This window comes from Clytia hemisphaerica, unplaced genomic scaffold, assembly GCF_902728285.1.
Source record: "Clytia hemisphaerica strain Z4C2 unplaced genomic scaffold, Clytia hemisphaerica genome assembly, whole genome shotgun sequence".
NCBI classification, from domain to species: Eukaryota; Metazoa; Cnidaria; class Hydrozoa; order Leptothecata; family Clytiidae; genus Clytia; species Clytia hemisphaerica.
The window spans coordinates 381,798-409,533 of NW_027103598.1; the positions used below are offsets into that span (position 1 = coordinate 381,798).

At 36.8% G+C, this 27,736-nt stretch overlaps 3 protein-coding genes across 3 annotated transcripts; 2 read left to right on the forward strand and 1 right to left on the reverse strand.

The window, feature by feature from the left end:
• Nucleotides 1-1,399: 1,399 nt before the first annotated feature.
• LOC136801886 (testis-expressed protein 2-like) lies at nucleotides 1,400-27,706 on the reverse strand. Its single transcript, XM_067058557.1, has 10 exons — nucleotides 27,351-27,706; nucleotides 26,410-26,612; nucleotides 24,200-24,446; nucleotides 22,282-22,528; nucleotides 20,569-20,787; nucleotides 19,459-19,655; nucleotides 17,425-18,737; nucleotides 16,236-16,466; nucleotides 6,016-6,136; nucleotides 1,400-1,519 (listed from the first exon to the last, which is right to left on the reverse strand). The coding sequence occupies exons 1-10, from the start codon at nucleotides 27,591-27,593 to the stop codon at nucleotides 1,427-1,429; spliced, it is 3,114 nt and encodes a 1,037-aa protein (XP_066914658.1). The 5' UTR covers nucleotides 27,594-27,706; the 3' UTR covers nucleotides 1,400-1,426.
• On the forward strand, nucleotides 7,923-10,494 carry LOC136801856 (uncharacterized). The gene is made up of 2 exons (XM_067058519.1): nucleotides 7,923-9,531; nucleotides 9,715-10,494. Exons 1-2 carry the CDS (start codon nucleotides 7,948-7,950, stop codon nucleotides 10,492-10,494), a joined length of 2,364 nt encoding a protein of 787 aa, XP_066914620.1. The 5' UTR covers nucleotides 7,923-7,947.
• LOC136801884 (uncharacterized) lies at nucleotides 12,171-15,168 on the forward strand. Its single transcript, XM_067058555.1, has 2 exons — nucleotides 12,171-13,807; nucleotides 13,996-15,168. Exons 1-2 carry the CDS (start codon nucleotides 12,224-12,226, stop codon nucleotides 14,722-14,724), a joined length of 2,313 nt encoding a protein of 770 aa, XP_066914656.1. The 5' UTR covers nucleotides 12,171-12,223; the 3' UTR covers nucleotides 14,725-15,168.
• Nucleotides 27,707-27,736: the final 30 nt, after the last annotated feature.

Here is a 27,736-nt window from a genome sequence, read left to right on the forward strand (position 1 = left end):
GACAATAGAATTCTCACCGAGACAGGGGTGTAATTTCTAAGATAGGTTTAATTAATCATTCAAATATTTTTGTATGTGACTTTTCATAAAATGCCATCAAAAGACATTCACTGGAATTTTCTTGGCGCTTTGGTGTCCTGGTCTACAAAGGCTAGAAGACTTTTTTGGAAAATTATTAGTTAGGAAGACTAATAGGCCAGATCGTTGATGAATTCGTAAAAATTCCAAACGAATTAAATACTTTATTCGCAAAAATCTTATATTAGGACAAAAAAAAATTAAAATTAAAAACAAATTAAAAAATCCCCAGCAAAATAAATTCAAAGGTTTTTATACAAATTAACTGTATCTACAGGCCTGAGGAAAAAATCGATTTTAAAAAAATAACTTAAAAATTTTTTTCCAAAATTTTTTCCAAATAATTATTATCAATAATACGGTAATAATCAATCAATCAATCAATTAATCAATCCCGAGGCTTATGTTATCGATGGTTTTAGAAAGGTTTTCAAAAGTGACTTTTGTAGCGGACCTGCCGTAAATACAAAAAGTCAAAAATAACTCAAAATTGAGAATTTTCTGAAAAACACTCATTGGAAACCTTTGAGTTATTGGTAAGCGCTCTCTACGAAAAGAGATTCTAATTTCAAAACGAAACCTATAAACCTATCTTCCTCATCTCAATTGCATGTGAGGCTGGATGGAAATGAAGCTTCGACAACAAATCTAGAAATCTTTCCTGCCTGGTATATCAACAATTAGATTGAAAGAATCGTAAATAGATTCTTCGATTCCATGATTTTCCACGAAAGTCTCCTCAGAAAATGAGTCTGCAGTTGTCTCGATGTACCGAATGAACCGTCTTGATCGAAGCAATTTACCTGGAGACACTTAGGTGCCATAACATGATTCGATTTTTGAAGGGTCGACCAATGATGTCAGTACAATGACTTTCGATATTGGAGACATTTCGTAAACTTGATGTGGAAACCATTAAATACTGGATGGACTCGGTATACCTTATCGGCCAAAACTTAATCGGCCTTAATTTTAGTCGGCCTTAATTATTAGTCGGCCCTAATTTTAGTCACCTCGTCAAAATTTAGTCACTTAGGGCCGACTAAGTTTTGGCCGATATGGTATGCGATCATATGTATCGGTGTATCATTGAAGGGAGCAACATGTATATTGGGTCATATGATCGACCATCTTGACATTGGACATTATACCGATAGATTTTACCTTCTTTAAGTCCGTCATTTCAAAGTCCAATACCACTAACAGTTCTGGAAACAGTTCGTAGGAAGTTAAAAATGTCAAAACTACACTTGCTTCCATCTAACTTTATTGCATCAGCTTTTGAAGCCTTCTTTAAAATTGAATTCGGTGTTTTTTGACACAATTAATCGAAACCTCCTTCACGACTTCATGACATAGGTCTTTCAGGACACAAATCTTTCAGCTGTGAATCCATCAGTTTAATCGAGATATCTTGCATACTTGGCAACACCAAATATTTCTAAAATGAACGAGAATGGTGAACAATGAACAGTTAAGTTTAAATATATGTCTCTTAATGGGGTTCCTGTCGTCACAAACGCCGGTTTAGCTTGCGCATGAAAAGACCTTAGGATGATAAAGATGATACCAGATGTCCTCTTATTCGTTAAGGAGAATTTGAACTAAGATTTCTCATGAGACGTCCTTGTGCTTTTTCTAGGAGCATATTTCAAAAACACTTAACCAGTGTCTGTGAGTCGTCCACACCTGTGACACTTTCTGTCTTGCCTCCCTCATTTTTAACGATATCCCGATTAAAGTCCATAGTTAATGCAGTGGTTTTCAAGTAAACTTTTGAAACTACATATTTTATTAAGTCGACTTTCTGCCCATTTATTGCATCGAACGATCATCTAGTAACAACTACTACAGCACTTTTTAACCAGCTGACACACAATGTTTTGTTTCAACGTTCATCTAACGTTATATGGACGTTGCGAACATTAGATAAACGTTGAAACAACGTTGTGTGCCAGGGTATCACTTTAAAATCGTGAAAAGATGAATGAGCTAGACTTTATGAGGACCATATTAAATTTGAGGCTTTGTATGGAACTATTTTCGAAATCTGATTAGCCTATACTAGACGTCACCCGCGTTTTTTCCACGCAATTTACGCCTATTCCACTTTGCGACTTTTTCGAATGTTTTTAGTCCGGGTTTTCGATTTTTTGACGTCACTTTCAACTATCGAAGCTCCTGCAGTAGCAAAATAATCGAGTTTGCGTCAAAACACTTGAAAGGCTTCTATTTTTCAAAAATCGTCAAGTGGAACTCTACACACTAAGAAACGAGATGAAAAATCCCGGTTTTTAGTGAAGTGCTCGCTAAAATCTGATCTGAACGACTTTTGACGTCATTTGATTCTAGAAAAATTAACTCCAATCCACTTTGCTTCGACAGATAAATACCACATCAGAACAACTAAATTTCCAACAATTACATTTTTCTACAGGTATAACGTTTATAAGCATATGCAGGCTCTGTTTTTGGTACCTAAACAATGGCTTTATCATTCAAGAACAATAAAATGCTAAGCATAATGCTAGCCTAACATAAGGGTAGACACTAGCTTATTAAAAAACATGTATACTTTGTTCGTAAAAAGTAAAGGCCAGGACCACTAGAGCACCCCTCTAATGATGTTCAGTGTTATTTAAAAACACGTAAATTAATAACAGGGGTCAAATTTTCAGTAAGATAAAACTCCTTGCAATTGGCGTTACAATATTCTTAATTCGTGCCACAAAGGATTAGTATCAAAGTTCGAGTTTGAGTTAGAAGTTAGAAGGTTCGAGTTATATAGAGGTAAAACATGTCAAGGGACCAAAAAGATTGCACGAGAAATGGAGACATCTGAGGTATGGCTATCACCAGGGATATGTAATAGCGAAGCTGGATAATGCACATTTGAAAAAGCCTTGTTCTATCTCTGTCCCTGACATTAAAATTGATATGAAATTTAACTTTTAATTACAAACTCGTGAAATTTGGATTTCCTCTTAGCCAGGGTCTGTAAAACATTGGTGAATGACAATTTAAAAGAATGAAAAACATTGTTTTCATTAGTAAAGTTAAAAGAAGTTTCTTTTGCAAGATTATAAATAGCACTTTTTCATTTAAAAAACCGCGCTACACCGCGGGGTGCCTCACTCTCTAACTGATATTTTCAGATAGCGAGTCGGTATGTCTGATTATGGAAAAAATTTCAAGTCAATTGAAACAATATTTGTCAAAATATTTACATCCGAAATTTTTAAAGAGGAATCATAAAAACTTCTCAAATTCATAACACACGCTGATAAAATTAGATTTCATTTACAAGGAAGATTTTCGGGTATCTTCTGCAAATATTATTTTGATGAATAGCGGGGACATACAGACGTACTGCATAAATACTTTGTCTGCTTCATTTTTCTTATAAAAACAGAACACTCAAGAGTACAGAGATGGATTTCTATTATGAACAGTTTACAATAGAAAAGACAAAGACGCAATCCGGTGGTAAGGAATTCTCGTCCTTCACCCAGCTTTGCTATTACATATCCCTGCTATCACACTATAAACCGAAACTAAAATGAAAATCTATTGGTTTCAAATGACGTAATTCAAATACCAATATAAGATTACGCAATCTAAAGGATTAGGAGAAAGAAGGAGGATTCAAAGTAAATGATGGAGAGTGTTCGTTTAGCAATACATTCCTTATATGGAAAAACTGCACTCCATCATAGATGTTGTTGAATCCCCTTTTTCCGATGACAACATTGGAGTGAGAAAAACATCCGGGTTAAATGATTAAAACAGTAGGCGGCATACAGGCTACACGTAATGCTTCTTAATCTCTCAAATCGTATATGTCAAAATTTTGTTGCTTTAAGAAAAGTACTTTGATCAAGCAAATACTTACATTGAAAGAGAACTCGATATAATCGTTTTGACGAGTCATTGTTATTCATATTAAAGGTATTTATATTTTGAAAACCATAGCACTCAATTCGAAATTCAGTTAGTCTGAATCGCAGACCTCTACAAAACCACAGGTAGTATAGGTCTGCTTAATGATCTACCAACCGCTTTCCGGTTTGCAAAGGAAATCTTGGCGAGTAATTTGATTGACATTGATGTGCGTGCAAAAACGATCGTTTCGAACGTTTTCAATGGAATGTTTATACATTTGAAATTCGAATCCCAGACCAGAAAAACAAAACAGAAAAAAGATAAAAAAACAATTGATGCGCGCATTATGTACAGTCTGTAGATTTATTTTTGACTTTTGCTTTTATAAGATATCTGGTCTGTAAATTTATCAAAACTTTTCCATCAGCTCTTCGGTCGAAGCTCAAAAGATACAAATATGAACACAAAAGTGAAAGAAAACAGCCAGAAACACTCCAATCTCTTTAAAGAATTGAAGCTAAGTACCTGAAAAGATACAAAGGCCACACAGTATTAAAAAGTGAAATGGCAAAAGCTAATGAAAAGTTCTTTGTTTGTTTTAACATTTAAAGGCCCTTGTTGAAGGAGCAACAACACTCCCTTTTGTAGAATCGTAAAAAAGTAATGTCAGAAATATTCAATATGACCCCCAAAATGTACATAACTAGAATACCTTGAAATAATCTGCAACATATCTGTAGAACTGACAAAACAATTATCTGGAGGCAAAGTGATCAACGAATCCAGTGTGGTAAAAAAATATACACTCATGCAAGTCCAAATTAAAGCATCGAAATGTAGTTTTATGAAGCAAAATTTTGTTGGTGCACACAGAAGATACATCAGGGCACTTAAATTCAATAAATCTACTTTCTCATCTTTTACAAAATCTCCACATTAAACAAGAAAGGAGGAAGAAAAACAAGCAAAGTTCCTTCCGCCTACTTTTTTTTCAAAATTCAAATATATTTTCCAATCTATGATTTGGTGCCTCACAGAAAATTTAAACATTACGTAATGTTATATTTGTAGACACTCGCCAGCTAAAAATGTCTTTAGCCGTATATCGGCTAAAGGCGGCAAATCTCTGGACAAAGGAAATATAGCTTATTAAGCATCCTCTATAAGGAGCACGAATCCGTTAGTGGATGCCAGCAGCCTAAAATTCAGTGTGAAGCCAACATACACATTTTTTTATAAGAACATCCAACATTTTTTAAATCTTAAGATGGTCTTAAGTTTTTGAGTTTCAATCAAGCCTAAATATGTTCTTGACATTTCTTATTTTTACCATTTTGTGAATATTTTTGAGTCTGCGATACCTTAAAATGTTCTTAATAACCATTAACCCATTGGAGCCTCATATTCTTATAAAAAACGTGTATAGGTTTTAGTCTCTTGTAGTCGTTTGTCATGGTTGGATCCCATTCAACCAATTTGAATAAAAACAGATCATTTGTAATTACAAGTAAAATAAACGCGAATGTATAAGCACACACTTTTTATATCCTGATTGACTTAAGATGACGGTTAACCAGCAGTGTACTCTTAGGTTCAAAATAAACGCCCCCATCTACTTGTTAATTTTTCGAAAATTTTCCAACCCCCTGGACCTTATTAGGACCCCCCCTGTTTATTATTAATTTTTAAGAACATTTTCAGCGGGCAAAAAGAAGGCCCTTATTTTGCTCTAAAAAGCCTGATTTTAGCCTATATTTACCTTAATTTTGGGTTTTCAGAAGTACACTTTTCAACCCCCCGGCAATTAAGACCCCCCAGTTTATTAAAAGTTCGAAAATTTTCAACCCCCTGTTTATTCGAACCCCCCGTTTATTTGGAACCTAACAGTACTGTCCTAAAGACAGGGCCACCTTTAATTCTTCATTGAATGGGAAAACAAACAGACAGACAGACAGGCAGATCAATAGACAGACAGGCAGATCAATAGACAGACAGATAGACAGACAGAAGTAAACAAAGACAAAGACAAGACAAAGACAAAGGAAAACAACATACCTTAAACTCCTCTTTAAGTTTTCGTTCGATCCAGTTTGTTAGATAGGTCAAGCGAACTTGTTTTTCACCGACTTTTGGTGTGGCGCTGATGAAAATTACCGGCTGGTTGCGAAAGCCAAACCTACAAAGTAGAAGAAAGAGAAGGGAATACAAGTTAGGAAGTCTTTTCATAGATGTCTAGCAAATCATTTGTTTCAAATTTAGAATCATGTAATGAGAGGTTAATTTAAAATAATCCTCCAACTTGCCCAATGACGGGAGAAGAACCTCTCGAAACGTAGCCAAACGTAAATCTCGTGACCCAAGCCACGATAAACTTCCAATATGAATATCACTGGGTCGATAAACTCAAACTTATTTAGAATAATCAAAAGCAATTCTAATAATTGTGCGAGCTATCCATGGAAAGGCGCAGTTGAAGGTTTCACGCTATAATTGTTTCAAAATAAGGCAAGATTTGTTTGCGAGTTATTTTATGATTTACGAAAGGGTATATGGGCTGAAAGATACTTATAATATTCAAAGTAACTTTTCTTGACAGTATGTCTATGGCCATTCCCCCTCCTCGACAACGGGGATTAATTTGTCACTCGCTTCTCTACTAGAGAGAAGAGGGCAGCTTGAGTTACTCCTAGTATTCTGATGATCTCAGCGGAAAATCAAGGAATTGATTTCTCAATACACTTGATATGAAATGAAGACCATTAGAATAAAGGAGGCTTTAATCCCTTTCTCACAATAATTTTCGGCTTAGATACACTTTTTTTAACAAGAATCATCAATTTGTTGAGGCTTTCACACTTGGAGCCTCATAATTTATCTATGTATTATAGGCTTTCTATAAGCCATAAATTGCTTGAAATTCAGCAGTTCCAGGCACAAAATTAATCTTAAATCGTTCTTATTTTTCAATAGTTTTGTTCTTAAACTGCTCTTATAAAAAAGGAGTGCAAAGCTCTCGAGTATTTCATCAAAGATAAGGGTTTAAAGTTGGCACTAGTTGCTAAGGCAACCCAAAATAAACAAAAAACATTACACATCCTATCCACACGTATTTATTCACGTAATGATAAGGTTGGAACAGCGAGGTATTTCCCCATTTTTTTATAAGAATAGTGTTTTTTACCGCATCGTGAATTCATAATATGCACCGTTGTCTTCTGACATTACATCCCAGACCCAACAGCTGATTGGTTGTAAGTGACATAAAATCAGTCAATACGTCACTTTCAACTAATCAGCTGTTGGGATACGTGGAAGACATTGCAATGGTGCACATCATGAATAAACCTATCAACCCTTAACGATGATATTTCACTAGGCCTCCACGGTGGAGTGAAACTATTTTTAGCATTCGAATAGCTCAACTAAATAGATGTTACTTCATCGCTTCAATGCAAGAGTATCTTACATTTTCCACATGAGCAATCCTGCACTTGCGTTTTCGATACCGTCGTCGAAATAGATTTACCTAGTATATTCGTCCCTGACCACGCCGCCAGGGGTTGATACGTAAATATGATTAACTGGAACGGAAAACCATTCTGAAATATCATTTGCATTTTTTCGAGGCGTTGACATATGGGCATACAGGAGTATTCGTTCTTATTCTTACCTTTCGGTCCATTGCACCCTGAATAAAACATGTGCTTAAAACATGTGCTCCTATAAAACAATGCTTCCCCATTTCAGAGTCCTTTTGTAAATTAAGAGCATTAAGAGGTATGTGATGATTATTGATCAAAATAGCTATTTTAATGTCATTAATTGCTTTAGCTTTCAACGTTTTTAATTAGCTTCATTAGTCACTATAGGAATGTGTTTTGTGTTTTGTAATAAAGGTTAGCTCATGTAGGATGTTCTGTCAAAGGATAAATTGGAGTTAAATTCAGCTTGTTATCGTTGCAAAGCAGTGGTTTCATTTGAAACAAGATGGCGAGTATCAGTGGTGTCCAAACTATCGCGCAGAAATTATTGTTGTTGCAACCCAAACCAATCGATCCTTTAAAATGTGATCCAAATAAATCGTTATACTGGCAGATTATCAAGAACAACCAAACTGTATCGAAGCGTCAAGCCAAACAATTTAATTTGGGGAACACCCAAACGTTTACCGACCCAATCAAAGCTGCTATGTTCCTCCTTCAAAGAGAATACGGTGAATCTTCACTTTTCAAGAACGATTTACACGAGGCTGTCTTCATACCTCCAACGTTTGTTTCACAACAATATAAGAAGAAATCAACCGTTGCTATTCTGGATTATGATGTCAAGAAAGATCTTGAAAGACTTTTGGTCAACTTGAAAAAGGATTCACCAGGACACTGGATGACGATGGAATTCGAACATTTCATGCAGACACAAAATGGTGCTGATCGTATTGACAAGAACGCGTTTGACAAATGGATTGTGAACCTCAAAATCATGTATTTGGTTATTGACGAGTTCAAAACGGACAACAACATTCTACCAACAACTACATCAGACCTGGGAGTCTTCGTTCTAAGGTGCATCAAAAAACTTCCTTCGACATCACCAGAGCCAGAGCTTAAAACTTTTCTACGCGAATGTCTCTTCGAAAAGAATTTCAAAAAGCTGTTGAAACAGAAGATCGAGGAGAACAAGACACAGGATTCGAATCTTCGATGGCTTTTCGATTTGGAGTTGTCAGAGCTTGGAGAGCATGTTGAGCACTCGTTCTATGATCAACTCTTACCGTTAAAAAATGACATTCTCCAAGACACAGTTGTTCTTTCATCTGTCAATTTTCTGACAAATGTTCGAAACAAGATGCATAAAGAAGCAGACTTTTTGATCATCTCATGGCAAAGAAAACTCATCATTTCCGTAGAGATGAAAAGCGAACTAAAAAAAGATCGAGTTTTCGAGCAGTTAGATTCGAACCATCAATTGTTTGAGGAAAGACTGGGAGATCAGCTGGAGACTGGATGGACTTTCTTTCCAGCTGTTTGTGTTGGAAACAGTTCCATTTCTATCACTACCCAACATTTTGTCACCATGGAAACCGACGTAAAACTATGGCTGGAAAGCATCTTTGATAATTACCCAATCGTTCAAATCGCTCAAAAACCAACTTCACTCGATCAAGTCCAAAAACTTTTGAAGATTATCGTGTTTTCGATTCACGTTTCCAAGAAAGACCTCGTAGCACCAATAACCAGCTCAAACTGGGTGGAGTACATCCGAAACGCCATCGAAAACGTTTCAACGAGTGACAATATCCTATTTTATTCCAATCAACAAATGGCAGCACTGAATAGCAACGATCCCCGCTACAACAAATTGTTCATTTGTGGGCCGTTTGGAACGGGAAAAACAATTCTGCTCCGGCATAAAGCAATCCAGATAAACGAAAAACCTCAATTCAAAGGGAAAGTCATGTATTTAACTGGAGATGAATATTTACGAGGAACACTGAACAGCATGCTTTACCATCGCATGAAGGTTGAATTGGAGGAGAAGAATGGAATATTTGTCATGGAGATCAGCACTGGTGTAAGTAAATTTTTCTCTCATAACGGAATAGTAACTCTGACTCTCAGTGAAATGATATTGCGAAACTAGAGAAAATTTTAATATATTTATTCATCGTTCAACAATTATAGAAATTCAAATTTAACAAAAGAAAATTCTTGAAAGCTCTATGAAAAAACTCATAAAATCCTTTTTTTTACATAGTTTATGTATGGTGACATTGATGATGATGAGGAGGAGGAGGAGGAGGAGGAGGAGGAGGAGGAGGAACGTGAACGCAAGGAGGCGATGAAGGAATGGGAACATGAACGAATCCTTCAAAAGATTATTCAACATGGTATCAAAGCCGTCTTCTGTGACGAGTTCGACATTTTTGGTCACGATGACTTGATAATGAAAATGATGGAGATGCTCGATTACTTGTGGATCGTTCCATCGACGGATGTTTTGTCTTTGAGCGATATAGGAGGTTGGGAAGGCAAATTCACTATTCTCGATCTCTATCGAAATTTTCGCAATTCAAGGGAGATCGTGAAATCAATCAAATCATTTGCTGAAGAGAAAAATTATCGGTACAAAGAAGGTATCGTCATGCCTCCCAAAAACTTCCCCGCAGGTTGCTCACCGATCTTCGTTGACACCTTTAGAGAAGCGATGGAAGAAGCACGAAATCGAACCAAGGATGGAATTTTAGTCATTAGTGATACTTTTAATATCGATGGCGTTACTGATTTGGATCAGATGAATGAAGCATGGAAGAGGTACAGTGACCTACTAACACAAGATTTCAAAGAAAATGAGAATCCGTACAAATTTCTTCAAGAAGGAAATGTTTTGATCGTTGAACCAAGTTTTACGTACGGGTTTGAGTGGGAGACCGTTATTGCGAATGAATTGGGATGGGGTGCATATGCAACTCACCACAAATGCAACTTTATGATGCGGTGCACCAGTAACCTCATCGTCGTGGAAAAAAATCGTTAAAAGAGTAATATTTTATCAGCAGTTTATTTAAATGGACCAATTTGTTTAAAGCCTTTCCATGTTTATTTTTTTCAAATTTCTCAATTCATTTTTCGAGTATGCTAAATGTTGAAATTCCTTCCATGAATAATCTTTATGGTTGTGGAGTATTTATTTCAAATTTCTCGATTCATCAGAGAGTAGTACCAAAGTCTCACAATGAATAGTTTACACGTCACGCATAATTTCTTTTTAATGTGTATTTTTTCCTGGATATCTTTACTGGTGAGCAAATTACACTTTTCTCATTTTTTACTTAAATTAAGTGTTTTTCTAGTGCCCTTGACATTAGCTCGACCATTGACGAACGATGAACGAGTTAGATTTATTTTATGAGTAGAAAGTCTCAATTAACTTTTAATAACTTTTAATAACTATTGTTATTATTCTAATTTATGTTAATTCAATCATAAAAAAATTCTTCAAAAGCAAATCTTTATTGATCTTGACTAGCACCCCGTGCTTGTTATTAACCATATTCTATTCAGATGCTTACAAAAAATACAAAGTCTCAAAGAAATAGTCGATTCTGCTTTGTTCTTGACAGCCAAACTTTTCCAACGTTGTTCAGAATTTACAATTAGACAATACCCAACCCTACTTTACCATTCATTATCAAAAACTTTCAACTGTCAAACAAGCCTTTGTAAAAAGCCTAATAAAGACGATTTGCTATTTCGAAAGTTCGAAGCACACTAGCCTCTCTATCACTCTTCTTCGTAATACGCTTGCAAGTGAAAAATCCGAGGTGAAAATTCTTGAAAAGATCTTATTTGCGACCCAAGTTCTTCAAAAGAAATTTTTAATAGTTATTTGCTTGAATAAGGAATTCTTTTTCTTTTTCGATCTTGAAAAACTTCATGATATGAAGTTCATTCTATGCCCTAACTATAATTACACGCTAGAAATCTAATGAGAGAGTGAAAAACCTTTCAAAGACCTCGAATTACCATCGGAAATTTGACGATAACTTTCTATTTGACCGAAAAAAGGGGAGATTATCGAATTACAGAGCGTCGAATTAGATGACGTCACCTGTCGAATATATACGAGAATATAACGAATCTTAACTTTTCGTTATAGGACATCGTCACAAGAACAGTTAAAAATATAAAGTGTTTTCAGTATAGTAGCTTAATTCCTGTTGTCAAAACAGGCTACACGGTTTTTATAAGAAAATCCAAAGTTTTTGAAGCCTTCAAATCTTTTTAACTTTTTGATTTTTAAGCATAAAAATGTTCTTGACATGTTCTTATTTTCGCCATTTTTCGAGTAGTTTGTCCATTTCCTAAGAAATTGAATGTTTTAGAGTCTGTGAAACCTTATGTTCTTAACTTGTTCTTAATATTTCGGCCATCGAAGCCTTATGTTCTCATATAGCTTGTTCTTATAAAAAACGTGTATTCTTCTGTCTTCTTCTGTCAGTTTTTCTCTTAAAATGTATTCCAGCTACAACAAAACAAGCGAGGAATATTTTTGGCATTGTGCTTGTTCTTATAAAAAACACCTTCGTTTGGCAAGATAAACACTGTCTCAAATAACTATCATTTTGCTTGCTTGCGTCAATGATGCAAAATAAACAAAATGTAAAAAATGTATGAGAGAGAGAGTATTGGTATGAAGAAATCTTTGTGTAAGTTCTAAAAAGACTTTTTGTGTAATTTGTTTTGAACTTGGTATATGAAACGAGATGGCGAGTATAAGTGGTGTCCAAACAATCGCGCAGAAATTATTGTTGTTGCAACCAAAACCAATCGATCCTTTAAAGTGTGATCCAAATAAATCGTTATACTGGCAGATTATCAAGAACAACCAAACTGTATCGAAGCGACAAGCAAAACAATTTAATTTGGGGAACACCCTTACGTTTAATGACCCGATCAAAGCTGCCATGTTTCTCATTCAAAGAGAATACGGCGAGTCTTCACTTTTCAAGAACGATTTACACGAGGCTGTCTTCATACCTCCAACGTTTGTTTCACAACAATATGCCAAGAAATCAACCGTTGCTATTCTGGATTATGAAGTCAAGAAGGATATTGAAAGAATTTTGGTCAACTTGAAAAAAAATTCACCAGGACACTGGATGAAGATGGAATTAGATAATTTCATACAGACACAAAATGGTGCTGATCGTATTGACAAGAACGCGTTTGACAAATGGATAGTGAACCTCAAAATCCTGTATTTGGTTATTGACGAGTTCAAAACGGACCACGACAAACTACCAGCAACTACATCAGACCTGGGAGTCTTCGTTCAAGGGTGCATCAACGAACTTCCTTCGACATCGCCAGAGCCAGAGCTTAAAGCCTTTCTACGCGAATATCTTTTCAAAAAGAATTTCAAAAAGCTGTTAAAACGGAAGATCGAGGAGAACAAGACACATGATACGAATCTTCGATGGCTTTTCGATTTGGAGTTGTCAGAGCTCGGAGAGCATGTTGAACACTGGTTTTATAATCAAATCGTACCGCTAAAAGATGACATTCTCCAAGACACAGTTGTTCTTTCATCTGTCAATTTTCTGACAAATGTTCGAAACAAGATGCATAAAGAAGCAGACTTTTTGATCATCTCATGGCAAAGAAAACTCATCATTTCCGTAGAGATGAAAAGCGAACTCAAAAACGATCGAGTTTTCGAGCAGTTAGATTCGAACCATCAGCTATTCGAGGAAAGACTGGGAGATCAGCTGGAGCCTGGATGGACTTTCTTTCCAGCTGTTTGTGTTGGAAACAGTTCCATTTCAATCACTACCCAACATTTTGTCACTATGGAAACAGACGTAAAACTATGGCTGGAAAGCATCTTTGATAATTACCCAATCATTCAGATCGCTCAAAAACCAATTCCACTCGACCAAGTCCAAAAGCTTTTGAAGATTATCGTGTTTTCGATTCACGTTTCCAAAAAGGACCTCGTAGCACCAATAACCAGCTCAAACTGGGTGGAGTACATCCAGAATGCCATCGAAAATGTTTCAACTAGTGACAATATCCTATTTTATTCCAATCAACAGATGGCAGTACTGAATAGCAACGATCCCCGCTACAACAAATTAATAATTTGTGGGCCGTTTGGAACAGGAAAAACAATTTTGCTCCAACATAAAGCAATCCAGATAAACGAAAAACCTCAATTCAAAGGGAAAGTCATGTATTTAATTGGAAAGAGATTAGTTGTTGGAAAACTGAACACCATGCTTTACCATCGCATGAAGGTTGAATTGGAGGAGAAGCATGGAATATTTGTCATGCAGCAGAGCTATCATGTAAGTAAATTTTTCTCTCATAATGGAATAGTAACTCTGACTCTCAGTGAAATGATATTGCGAAACTAGAGAAAATTTTAATATATTTATTCATCGTTCAACATTTATAGAAATTCCAATTTAACAAAAGAAAATTGTTGAAAGCTCTTTCGAAAAACTCATAAAAATCTTTGCTTTTCTTTACATAGTTTGGTGACGATGTCGATGATGAGGAAGAGATGATAAAGGAACGTGAACGAATCCTTCACAAGATTACTCAACATGGTATCAAAGCTGTCTTCTGTGACGAGTTCGTCTTTTGGAATAACAATGATTTGATAAAGAAAATGATGGAGATGGTTGATTTCTTGTGGATCGTTCCAGCGACGGAAGCTTTGTCTTTGAGCGATTTTAAACGTTGGGAAGACGAATTCACTATTCTCGATCTCTCTAAAAACTTTCGCAATTCAAGAGAGATCGTGAAATCAATTAAATCATTTGCTGAAGAGAAAGATTATGTGTACAAAGAAGGTATCGTCATGCCTCCCGAAAACTTCCCCACAGGTTGCCCACCGATCTTCGTTGACACCTTTAGAGAAGCGATGGAAGAAGCAAGAAAACGAACCAAAAATGGAATTTTAGTCATTGGTACTTTTAATATCGATGACGTTATTTATTTGAATCAGATGAATGAAAAATGGAAGAGGTACTATAGTGAAAATACAAACGATTTCAAAGAAAATGAGAATCCGTACAAATTTCTTCAAGAAGGAAATGTTTTGATCGTTATATCAGGTTTTACGTACGGGTTTGAGTGGGAGACCGTTATTGCGAATGAATTGGTATCGGGTTCATATGCAACTTACCACAAATGCAACTTTATGATGCGGTGCACCAGTAACCTCATCGTTGTGGAAGAAAAATCGTCAAAAGAGTAATAATTTATGAGTAATTTATTTGAATGGAGACCAATTTGTTTAAAGTATTTCCATGTTCGTTTGTTGTTTATTTTTTCAAATTTCTCGATTCATTTTTCGAGTATGCTAAATGTTAAAAGTCCTTCCATGAATAATATTTTTCTTCAAATTTCTCGGTTCATCAGAGAGTAGTACAAAAGTCTCACAATGAATAGTTTACGCGTCACGCATAATTTATTTTAAATGTGTATTTTTTTCCTGGATATCTTTACTGGTGAGCAAATTACACTTTTCTCATTTTTTACTTCAATTAAGTTTTTTCTAGTGGCCTTGACATTAGCTAGACCCTTGACGAATGATGAACGAGTTATATTTATTTTATAAGTAAAGAGTTTCAATCAACTTTTATTATTTTTTAATACCTTTTGTTATTTTTCTAATCTATGTTAATTTAATCATCAAAAAACTCTTATTTGCCCGAATAAAGAATTATTTTTCGATCTTGAAAAACTTGATGATTTGAAGTTCATTCTATGTCCTAAAGGCCTAGTTACACGCTAGAAATCTAATGAGAGAGCGAAAAACCTTTAAAAAACTTCGAATTACCATCTTATCTTACCAGCTTATCAAATAAGAAAATGTCAAATAGTAGAGTGTCGTTTATGAGAGTTTCTTAAGGAAATTTGACGATAACTTTCTATTTGACCGAAAAAATGGGAGATTATCGAATTACAGAGCATCGAATTAGAGAAGATCATCAGTAGAAAATCAAAGTAAAAGAGACATACACTGACCTTTATATATCCCTGGACCAAGCTATATCCGCCATCTGTTATCGAAGTTTTTTTTTTTTATTGGTACCCGTAAGGAAGCCATTGCAGCATAGTGTCCTCCCCCCCCTGGATTCAGGGGGGGGATGGGTTTTGAGGTCAAAAGGACGTATAGGGGGGAAAGAATTTTTTTTGAAGCCAGGGGGGGAAACGAGGGAGGGGGAAATGGAAAATTTTCATTCCAGGCATGGGGGGGAACTCACCAAAATCAATTCAAAATTGAAAAACATCTGGTTTTATGAGATGATATAGCATAATGCTTAGTTTTATTAATATTATGGTTTAAAAACAACCATCCTTTCCATATATTCTTGAATTAGAACTACCTTAGGGAAAACAATAAGCGTTAAGTTCATCAAATTACAGCTTTTTAATTTTATGCTTGAGGGGGGGGACAGAAAAATTTTTGGAGGCAGGGTGGGGAAAAATGAGGGGGGGGGGAATGGAAAATTTTCATTCTAGGCATGGGGGGGAAGAGACCCTGAAGGACACTATGTGCAGTGTTAAAAATTAACGTCTAACGGCGCTACATCATCAACAGTTTTTGAGGGAAAGTAGATCTAGCGCTCTCGATGCATTTACACCGCTATTGAGTAGTGTCACCATTAGGGTACCACTTTTGAAAAAACTCCGATCAAAGATTTTGCTTGGCTGGCATTGAGAAGCTTGGTCTAGGGTATAAAAAGGTCAGTGGAGACATACCACAAGCGATTGGAAGGTGGTGGAGGGAGGTTGATGGCCAGATTTCCTTTGACATTTTGTATATCCACTCGTAATATAATTGGCATTTTACGGAATTTCTCGTATGCTCTTTCGTAAGCTTTCTTTGCAAATTCAGTTTCCGCAACTTTTTTGGCGATTTTCGATTTTGCGAGCCAACCAACTAAATTGACGACTTTTTTTCCCGCATTGCTCTCAAGAAAAGCTTTCGTCCTAAAAATAAAGTAAATAAGAAAAATAGTTTGGTAAGCTGGATACAGAAACTTAGAGAATTTTATTTTATATAAATCTACAATGGGTGAGGATAGAAACGTCCAAACACAACAACTTCGCATTCATCAAACGAGATGGAGAACGTTTTAATGAGTTTATTCAAAGAGTACACTCCTCCTTTGGCTTCTAAAAAAAAACCAGTTCACTCTGCAGTTGACGCTCTCTAATTCGATATTCAAGGAAAATCAAATCCTCATCGAATAAGAGAGTGCATCAAATAGTCGAGTGTCGTTTATAAGAATTTCTAGTTGATAGTGATTCTCAAGATTATTGGAAAATAGAGTGTCGTTTATGAGAGTTTTTTGTGATTTTTAATATAATCGAACGTCGAATTAGAGAGCGTCAATTGTATTTTTGAAAAGATCGATTCGATTAAGAACCTTTCAACGCAGACTGAACACGGAAAGCAGATGATTGTTAATTTTTAATCTAAGTATGTAAAATTTAGAAAAAGAGATTTCTGGTATTCTCAACTTATTTGTAAGTTGTCTCAAAAAGATTTCATCATGGAATCAACCAACAAACGTTGACTGTAGAGAGTGAGGCCACGAAACAGTTTTTACTTATCTCAAAAGTTACTTACGAAGAGGATTGGTTGCATTCTTAAAACCAAAAGCAAATTGAGAATTTGACTGTGACGAATGTCAGTCAATCGCACTAAAAAGTCATTTTTCATAAATAATTTTGAATGCAACGACTGCCTCGTTGGTTCCTTTAGACTCAAAGTATTACTTTTATAAATAGAGTAAACTTCTTATCAACTTCTCTGGAAATCAATAACCAGAGCAATATTTTGAAACCGAGGCAAACGTTGCTCTTGACGTAAATTATGAAAAAGGTTTATTATTCTCCCTTGTTTGACCCTTTGTTTACCTGAAAAAAGTGAAAGACATCCTACCTCGGGTCAGACATGAAAGGGTCCAGTCCATCGGTCTCATCCGGCTCATCAGTGCCATCTTGTGAATCCATATCATTCAAATATGCTTCGTGAAGAACATCATGCATCAGAACAGCTTCTTCTTCTAAAGAGTCATCCAATATTGATTGATCGTGCAATGCATTCTGGTTACCTCTTTCATCTGGTAACGTTTGATGGTCCTCTTCATCATGTTGAAGCTCAGAAAGTTTCGTCAATTTCGATAGCTGGGCGTGGTATTTAGGATCTGTTCCCGCTTTCTGCTTCACTATACTCGATACTAAACCAACGTAATAGTCTACGTTCAATTGTGTCTCCAACGTTAACGTAAAGTATCCTTTATACGTGATTTGGAGGTCCGTCCATACGCCGTATTCGTCTAGTGTAGGCACGGAACCTTTGTGAATAATGGGAACGTTATGACCGCTATTGAGTTCTTTAAGCTTTATCGATGTGATGAATGGTGGTGTATTTAATTTCGTAAGTCGCGTTTGAATTTTTTGATGTAGTTTATCAATCCAGTACGACTCGTGCCAAAAATCCCAGAAAGCTCTGCCAATGAAAATGTTTAGCCACGCTAAGTGGGGTTCCATTTTTTTCCCTTTAATGTTCCGCTGCATCACGCGCTCGCTTTCCGTAATCAAATCAATCATATAATGAGGATATGATTGCGCGGGCGATTTCGAAACTAAGTTTTCTTTTAATTCGTCGAAAGTCACTTGATGTTTCAAGGCTTTGATACATAATTGCATTCGGTAAAATAGATCTTCTTTCTCTCGACCGGTTGTCGAGAAGAGGTAAATCCCTTCATCTTCCGTTCCGCTTTTTACACACTCTTCATCATCAGTGTCACTATCAGAATCAACAGCAAAATCGTTCTGTAAAATATCATCCATTTGTAAGGAGATTTCTTCTAATGTAGAATTGATCTGTTTCTTCACTAAAGCAGTCTGCGGAATACACAATTTCATGGGGTATTTCTTGTTCCAAATCCGCCGGATAGGAAGATCGTCCGGTTTTAAGTACAACAAACATCGGTTTAACCGGATCATGTAATGCCATTCGAAACTGAATAACGCCTTCTCACGTTCCGCCCTCTCAATGGCGGCTTTTCTCGTCTCCCGCTGTAGTTGTTTCTTAATTTTGGACGCTTTTGGACGTTGTGTTTTCTTTTCTTCGGGGCGTGGTTTACAGACAAATAAATGGACTGTTTGTTGGTGGACGACAGTGTATATCTCTTTCGTTTTCTCTTTATCGAATTCTCCATCGTACTCGTGAGCAAGACTCATCCATACCTATCGTTGGAAAGAAGGAAAAGAGTGGTTTTGTTGTTATCATAAAAAGAGGCAGCAAACTTTCAATTGGTGAAATTAGTAGGAATCAAAAGCACGGTAATGTCAGACAAAGAAGGAAAAATAAATATTTGTCAGAATATTAGGTAACCACAGCCCAAGTAGATCGATCCGTTTGCTGAAAGATTTTGGTTGACCGGGTGAACCAAAGTGAGAGTGGAATTTCTAATTGCAACAGATTTGACACGACTAACATATAGAATAGATAAATACTAAATTAGCTTAAGAAAAAGCAATTGTTTTTCAAAAATAATATTTCAAAAAAGTTACAAAGAATACTACTGTTAGTTTTCGTCGCTGTTATTTCTAATACAACGATCACGCCCAGTACGTTAAGGCTGTACTGAAAAAAAAACGCCCAAGATCAAGTAAAAAACACACTTTCGATGAGGCTGGACTTCAAAAATTCTTGGTTTGCCGTCACCCGACCCGAGGTTTTGGAGGTGGGTGGGTCGGTCGAAAAAATTTTTTATTTTGGTCATTCATGGAATTTTTGTCTACATTTTATAATTTTTGAAGAAGAAAAAAATCACTTCGTCGAACAATAGCAATAAAAGTTTTTAGGTTTGCAAATTTAGAGAAGAGTTGGTCGGCTGAAGGTCTACCAACATTTTCAAGTCCAGCCCGACCCAAAACAAACCGGTGCTTGATCATTGCAACGTACCTTAAGCGTTCTCGGTTTTTGCAATGCGTCAGGTTTGGGTAATCCTTTGAACACTTCGAATGTTTGTTGTTCCTTTTCACGTTTTAAAAGTGATTTCAAATCTTTCTTGTATTCCAGTGTGGAGTCAGCTGAAGAACTGATGGCCCAAATGATTCCACAACCAATCAAATATGTCAACAGACAACCTGTTACACATCCTGAAATTTTTAGATTTGAAGGGATACAGAATTAGAGATACATTCAATGGACCATTCCATTTTATGTCCATACAGGGGGGGGTGGACGAACATTTCCAGGGGGTCTAAAAGAAGGTTTTTTCATTTTTCCATGCTTAAAGAACATCATTTAACATATATCCTACTTTGTGCTTACTCAGCATTTTTAAACAAAAGAAAGAGCAGCTCTATCCCCTTTCGTGAGCACATATGGATAGGATCCTTCTTGAAATTAAAAAGAATTAATCTTTAATTTTTAAGTTATAGCAAAGCAGAAACGATATCAGTTTTCTAAGATCAGCTTTTTGAGATTTTAAATTTTGTCTACATATGAGCGATAAAGATGTGGATGAACCTAGAATCAATCAACACGTATTTATGTGGGCGTTGACCTTCGCGAGATCAATGCGAACAAATATACGTGTTTGCACTATCTATGGTCCTTGATAATGATATCGTTGAATATAGAATCAATCAAATCAATCGTATAAGATAAATAAGAATTTTTCCTCTTGTGGATCAGACTGAGTCGATCAGGATATAAAATATAAGTTAATTTGACACCATCCATAGGAAATATACTTGACATCTAAGCTCGGAATGTTAAGTGTCAAACCACTCAAAGTATATGCAAAATCACGTAATATTTAATGTATACCGATCTTTAATTAGGGAGCGGTGACCAAGTGGTCAAAGGAGCAGCGTCACAAACCAGGGGTTCGTGGTTCGAATCCCCACTCCTTCCAATGGTCCGTTCAGTTCATAGATAGCCGAGCCGGCTGACCGTGGACCCCGTGAAAACAATCGAAAGACTGTCTAAAAGTCCTACATTACTGGGCTATCCACGCAAAATTTTAACTCTATCTATCTTAGTTTCTAATTAAACGAAACCTACCTTCAAAATAGGAGGGAAGATTATGTTGGAGATATCCAAACATCAACAATGACATATACCAGAGCTGCGTGAAAGTGATTGGGAAACTCTCGTTTGGTTTCTTAATGTGATGTTTGAGGTCTTCACGAACGATCTCTTCAACAAGAATGTCCATCTCCTGGTCGATGGTAGCTTGGTTGTCGTCGGTGATGCTTGTATCATTTGCGCTGATCGTGTCTCCTGGGAGAAAAAGAATAATTATAATTATTTAAAGGAAATCTAGTATGGAAAAACAGAAATTGGCAAGTTCTTAATTGTTGTTTTGGTCATGTGATTAAAATCGAAGCTATAGAATCGATAATTTATGAGATCCAGTAAATAAGGTGAGTGTATACATCCTGGTAGCTGTCGGCGGTGGTAAGGAGTAAGGGAGTCTATCACATTTCTATTTGCACTAGATATGGGAGATCAATTACTGAGGTGGAGCGCCACTCCTACTCTCAGCGCCCACTTTTCAGGTGCCCCCATTGAGCAAGGTGCCCCCAGCAATTTAGGTCCCCTTGAGAAATTGCTTTGAGTTAGGTACCCCATTCAGCCAAAAGAAATTTTTTTGAATTGACACTTTTTGTTCTTTTGTATACCAGAAGATTGTAATCAGTTATGAGTGTGAGTGTTAAACGGTTAAACAGAGCCAAAAACACAACTAGCTATCCATGTTTGCATACTCTTATCCTGAGGTTTTAGCTTCTCTATGCTACCGTGAGATCGGGTAACTTGCATCAGTGGAGGCTAACATGCATAGACCTCAAATAAATGAATGACCTGGCTGGTCATTAAAATACAAAGTTAAATCAAAACAAAAATGGTAGAGTAGAGCTGCGAGCGGAGCTGCGTAGTTGTATTTTAATGACCAGCCAGGTCATTCATTTGAGGGCTATGCATGTTAGCCTCCACTGATGCAAGTTACCCGATCTCACGGTAGCACGAGAAGCGCACTCGCATGAGAAAAGCTTTGTTTTTATGCTATAAAGATGGCGGCTATAAATAAAAACAATCACATTATTAGAAAAATATAGCAAAAGATGGCGTGATGGGAAACGAAAGAAAAATTGTATGGGAAACTAGGTGCTGAGGGTAAAAAAACTCAATAATTTGAAATATTTTGAAATATTCGATTTGGAAAATATAACCAGCCCCCAGAGCCTCCATCATAACAGCTAGGTACCCTAGCGCCTAGGTAACCCCAAAGAATTGCAAGGCATTAGCCCCCCTCTACTAACCTGGCCTAGGTGCCCTTCAGATTTCTGGGGGGGGGGGCTGACACCATGTTACCACCTATTACCCAATCTAAGTTACCCATTCACTAAGTTGGCGCTGACCGGCGATCGAACCCACAATCCTTGGATTGTAAGGCGAAAGCTCTACCGACTGAGCTACCCAGTCAATTATGTAAGAGATTAAGCGAGGGGATTAAACGGACTGAGCTTGTCTTCACCTTGCCTATCCCTATCCTGATTTCTTATCACTCTTGAACTTTGTTGAGAAAAAAGGCGTGGTCGTCTGATACAGACAAGCCTACATTTTGGCTTGTTGATGCGAACAATCCGCAGGGATTGCGGGAATCTTACGTCAAAGAGCTGGCTATTTCGTAAACATCCTAATATTCAGCCTTGCTACTGGATGCGCTGCGGGTAATATTAAAAGACACTGAGACGAATGAAAAGGGAAATTCACCTTGGTCTTTGTGAGTGGGTGAGAGAAGCGTTGGTGATTTCAGTTCGCCAGGAGAAGTTGGTGATCTTTGGGAATGTATGAGATCTGATAGAGAGACATTGTTCATTATACGGGATATTGATTCTGGTTTTGTGATGTGAAGGTGGTGGTGGTGTTTCTTGTCGATTGTGGTGGGCGGTGGCGGTGATTGGTCATTTTTTGGACTGCCAGAGGATGTTGTTAGAACTCCGTGTTTCTCCGGTGATGCCTGTAGATTAAATGTACAAGGAGATTAGAACACCGAGTTAAAAATTGAACTCTTAAAATTAAAAATCTAATGAAGGTAGAAAGTCCATCAACATGTTCCCGAAACAACCTGCCTAGAAGTGATTACGATTTGAAGACAAACCATTGCACTGCATTTTCATTGATCGGAACCTTCATGCTAGCAATCAGCAGAATGTCAGTGAGACATAGTGAAAACCTCATCCAGGATGGATTCGAAAAGCTCAAAATTGGAGAGGTAGAACGGTTATTAAACTCGGTATTTATAAAAGATTCAAACTAAGATAAACAACTATTTACAAAGTGGTAATCGCTGGGGGTCGTTGTCAAGCATCAACTCGATTGTGGTAATCAGCGCAAGATAACAAACAAATCTATCCTAGTTTTCAATTTTAAGAAAGCTCTCCCTGTATAAGCCATACTTTCCCTTATAACACCCACATGGAGAAGTTTTGTTTTTTGTGATAATGGTGGTACCTGATCGAGAGGTCGTATCAACTCTCTTAACTCTTTGGAAATCCCATAAAGCATACTGTCTTTTAGCTGGGTAGATTCTTTAAGAAATAAAAATTCATTTTTTCATTGATATAAGATCATTCGAAAAGTTTATACTACCAAATCAAACCAATTAGAGCCGATGGATGACTACAATGCACACATGCCTTCTGATATGTTTTGATTTAGAGGATGCTGTATCGTGTATAAAATTCCCGTCCCAGATCTGGAGTAACCCCCGTTTAGTTTCAATTTTCTTACAAAGGTCGAAATCCAATCATTGTATTAACCTCTAGCCATTCAAATTTTAATTCAAATTTAATGAAATTTAAAGATGCCTCATATAAAACTTACTAATCAAGCTAATCAAGTTTCTAAATGTAAAAAACACAAAGACAGGGGTAATTCTCAGACGGGAATTTTATACAAGATAGGTATCCCCTATATCAAAACATATCAGAGTAGATACGTGCATCCTAATGGATGACATTTTAGACCATGAAACGGAATGAAGCCATTCTATAGAAGTGACGTAACACTTGAATGTAAGCAATAGAATGGCTTCATTTTGTTTCGGAGCGAAACGGAACCGTCACGTGCGAACATGGTCTTATACCATTCTACCATACCGAATGATTCCAACTTTAAAACTTTGGCGAAGTTGATATTTTGTAATACTCTGTATGAATTCAATAATTGAGCAATGTTGATCAACTTCATTGCTATAGAGACCTCTCTTACACAGCATGCATGACATGATGGACAGCGAGAAAAAGAGATTTGTTTTTAACAAATAAAATAGACTTTTGAAGTTTCGCAGGCAATGTCGCAATTATTTGAGCAGTAATAAAATATGGTGATTTCACCATCTTATATTAGGTGACTCCTAGCATGGAGTCAACTTAAAGGCTTTTTGGTAAACTGGATTGTGGGATTATTGAAACAAGATTAAACTTTTTTTATTACTTAACCCTTTAACCCCCGTGCGTTTTAATAAGGTTGAACCTATTTGCCGGGGAGAAAAATTGAAGGTTCGACCAAAAAAAAAAACTCGGTAAAGAAATGGAAAGTACTCATGTCGGCTGCAAATGCCGTCATTGGCACGGAAATGGTCGAGAAAGAATATTAAGTATACAAAAGAATAAAGCCAATTAATTACCTTTGGAGGAGTAGATGAAGGTTTGGGCTTGAGAATCGGTAAATGTGTTTCATCGGTTGTTACCGTATTCATGGATGAACCGGGCGGTGTGATCACCGGGTCACCATGACTACCGTTAACTTGAGTTGGATGATCCGATGGAGCAGAACTTAGATTTTCCGTAGTTTTGGATTTGGATAGATAGGAAGTGATTTGACCTTTGAGCCATTGACGTTTCGATCCTCCACCATCTGTTTGACTTATATTTCTGAAAGAGAGAATTATATGCACTGAAGAAAATACAAACAAGCGTCTAACCATGACAATCTGTAATTCAAAAAACTCAATATACACTGTGGAAGAACAAAAATAAAAGCATTAAAAATAGTCGAACGTGCGCACCGCACTGGGCTCAACTTCAGATTTTCCCGTTATTAGAAGGCCCAATTGTAACATTTCAAATATTTAGTATTAGGTAGCAAATATACTTTGTCCGTTTTGGCTGAAATTTGGTACACTTGTTCCTTGGGTGAATACCTGGGGGTGTTTTTGTCTTAATTTTTTCATTTTTTTATGTGCGTTAGAATAGTGTCCTCGTCCTAAGAGCCTTTCAAAATAAATAACTTAGGAGAAAGTTCCTCAAACCTTTTGTGGCTTTTGTTCACACGTTGCTCTGAAAAATTAATTTCCCACAATTTATCATATACGAAAATTGATTTTAAAATTTATCAAGATATTAAAGTTTTCTTGGGTTCACAAATGTTTACATATATCCCTATTCTTAAAGTCTACCATCATAGCTTTACAGTCACTATCCACAGACAAGTTTAAAATATCCCGATCAAAGGGTCTGACAATTGTGAGATCAGCCAATCTCCGAACTCTGCTCAATGGCACATAAACAAAACTCAAATTGATTCTTTTCATTCCTTTTGGAGGGATTAAATCAATTATTATTTTGTTTAATGTTTGTCCTTGACTCTTATGGGCAGTGCAGGAAAAAGCAGGAACACCCCCAGATATTCACCCAAGGAACAAGTGTGCCAAATTTCAGCCAAATCCGACCTTTTTTGAAGTGTCCAGGCTGCCCCAAAGTTTTAGCCTCGTTTTGGCGAAAAACTCGTCCCCAGGCCCCAAAAATCAAAATTTTCAAAAAATGAAAAAAACACTCCCAGATATTCATCCAAGGAACAAGTGTGCCAAATTTCAGCCAAATCCGACCTTTTTTGAAGTGTCCAGCCTGCCCTAAAGTTTTCGGACGGACATACATACATACATACAGACATACATACAGACATTCTCAGATTATAGCTCAACTGAAGTTGAGAAAAACAATAGTACAGAGAATAAATTACAAAAGGAATGCACAAGACACATAAAGAAGCGAAAAGCTGAAGACCGAAGTCTGAGATACCTCTAGAGTGATCCCTCAGCTTAACAAGAAGAAACTAAAACATAGACAGAAAACCTGACCAGCATATAAGAAAATGTTGAAAAAAACTTTATAACTCTCAAACTCTTATAATAAAAACTTAATACACTTAAGATAAACGCGAACTATTTCAGAGTTGAGACGAGAATCGTTCAATAACAAGAAAGTTGGTGACGTGTATGTCAGTCCTAGAACCACGATTCCATTAGGGTTGTGTTTCATTGTGAATCATTATAAAGCAGCCCTCATATGTCAATGATTACTAGCCAATAGGATAGCTTCGTTTCGATTTGGACTGACCGCCACAACGCAAGCTAAGCAGTGGCGGAGGTTTTTACAGTGTTGGTTTCAAACTCTACCACCACTTTTTTCCCGTAAACCGCTCTAACGCCCTGACTCTGCGCATATATATTTCCCGTGTTTACTGACTCTCTAACGGACGATAGCATCGTCTAGCTTTGAACACTTGCGCGCGCTGCAATCGCACCTTTTGGCTTCAATACTTTTTGGTTGGAAAAAAGATTACGTAATAAAAATGTAGCGCACGCTCGAAGAAAAAGTTGAGCATATTACAACTTTTTTCAACCGTTACGTCAGATCACGCCATTGGAATTGCTTCTTTTTTCTTTTGACCAATAGCGTGGAAGACTTGCTCGAAAAAGTGCGATCGCAGCGCGCGCAAGTGGAGACCGGGCTTACCTCACCAAGAAAGCGAATAAAAAATCCAGGTTTTTGATGAGGATCTTGATTCGAATTTTGCAAAGAACCTAAGGAAGAATAAATAAAGACTAGCTCATACCCAGTCGACAAAGAACTTTTGAGAGTCATTTCCGATTGTGCTTTTGAGAGTTTCGGCGCATCATCATTTGTTGACGCGTCAGGGTGCACGGTATCCATGGAGGCGTAGACATTTTTGTTTGTTGCTAAGCGATTCATGAGAGACCCAGTTACTTTGTCCTTGATCCATCCAGCGGAGGAGGTCGATGCAGTTGCAGTTGGTGCCTGGGTGAGATGAAGAAAAAAAAGATTTAAATACAGCTTCGCATTAAAACCATGAAACTTAAAGTGAGAAAAAAAGAAACTCTGATTGGCTGTGATTACTCGAACATTACGACATTTTTTTCAGAAATCAAAATTTGACCTCTGGAATTTGACTTCAAATGTCTTCAAATTGAATATCAATCGGCAGCGGCGCTGAATTTCACTTAGATTCCAAAAATGCAAAAAAATAGCATTTGTTTTAAAAAGTTATTGCTAGGAAGTACTACAGGTCGGCATCGAAAGTGTTAATGCATCACGAGAATGACATATATTAAAAATGAGGCTCGAAAAAGATTCAATTAACCGAATTCTGGTCTACAGTATGATCGATTTGGGATTTTAATGAATCTATGAATTTTTGATATTTGAAATATATTCTTCTCTTTATTCCAAATTGAATTGAAGAGATTGGAAGGTAATTTGGTCATCCGTTTTGTGCGACAGTTGACCCTCTCTAATTCGATTTCCAGGGGAAATTGGATTTCCATCGAATAAGGGAGAGTACTGTTTATGAGAGTTTCTTGTTGACGATAGCTTTCAAAATCATCGAATAATATTAGTTACACGGTCTTCTCGAGGTGGGATACGGGATATACAGGGTCAGTAAAACCGTATTGGTGGCGAGGTTGCCGAGTATCGAATATAGTAGAATATCGAATCAGAGAGCATCAACTGTATTATATTCATAGAGAATCTCACCTCGGAATCGTTAATAGAGCTTGCTCCAGCATTCGATGAATTGACAACCAGATGCTTTTTTTGTCCTTCTTGGAAATGACTTGACAGTCTCTTTGTTCCTTTGCTAAACATCGATTTCAGGGCGGACCCTCTGGCGCCCGAAACAGTAACTGAGGGCGGATGGGCGGTTGGAATAATAGGCGGGAGGGTTTCATCACTTTCGTCATCGGAATGAAGAAGGCTTTTCATTGACATTGCAGCCATGATGGGCGGAGGGCGGACTTGTGTGGCGGTTGGTTGTTTAACTGGGTTGGATCAAGTCATTGTATTGTGCGTTCTTATATTATTTTTCTTCTTATAATTATTCATATTTCACTGTAAACATCAGAATCTACATGTTTTTTCTT

Excerpts from the sequence above, each read along its gene's own strand:
- LOC136801856 (XM_067058519.1), top strand. The coding sequence starts at position 7,948 with ATGGCGAGTATCAGTGGTGTCCAAACTATCGCGCAGAAATTATTGTTG. Across the intron at positions 9,532-9,714 it reads TCATGGAGATCAGCACTGGT|TTTATGTATGGTGACATTGA; the intron begins GTAAGTAAATTT and ends TTTTTTACATAG.
- LOC136801884 (XM_067058555.1), top strand. The coding sequence starts at position 12,224 with ATGGCGAGTATAAGTGGTGTCCAAACAATCGCGCAGAAATTATTGTTG. Across the intron at positions 13,808-13,995 it reads TCATGCAGCAGAGCTATCAT|TTTGGTGACGATGTCGATGA; the intron begins GTAAGTAAATTT and ends TTCTTTACATAG.
- LOC136801886 (XM_067058557.1), bottom strand. The coding sequence starts at position 27,593 with ATGGCTGCAATGTCAATGAAAAGCCTTCTTCATTCCGATGACGAAAGT. Across the intron at positions 26,613-27,350 it reads GCTCTATTAACGATTCCGAG|GCACCAACTGCAACTGCATC; the intron begins GTGAGATTCTCT and ends CATCTCACCCAG. Across the intron at positions 16,467-17,424 it reads CCTTTCATGTCTGACCCGAG|GACGAAAGCTTTTCTTGAGA; the intron begins GTAGGATGTCTT and ends CTTTATTTTTAG.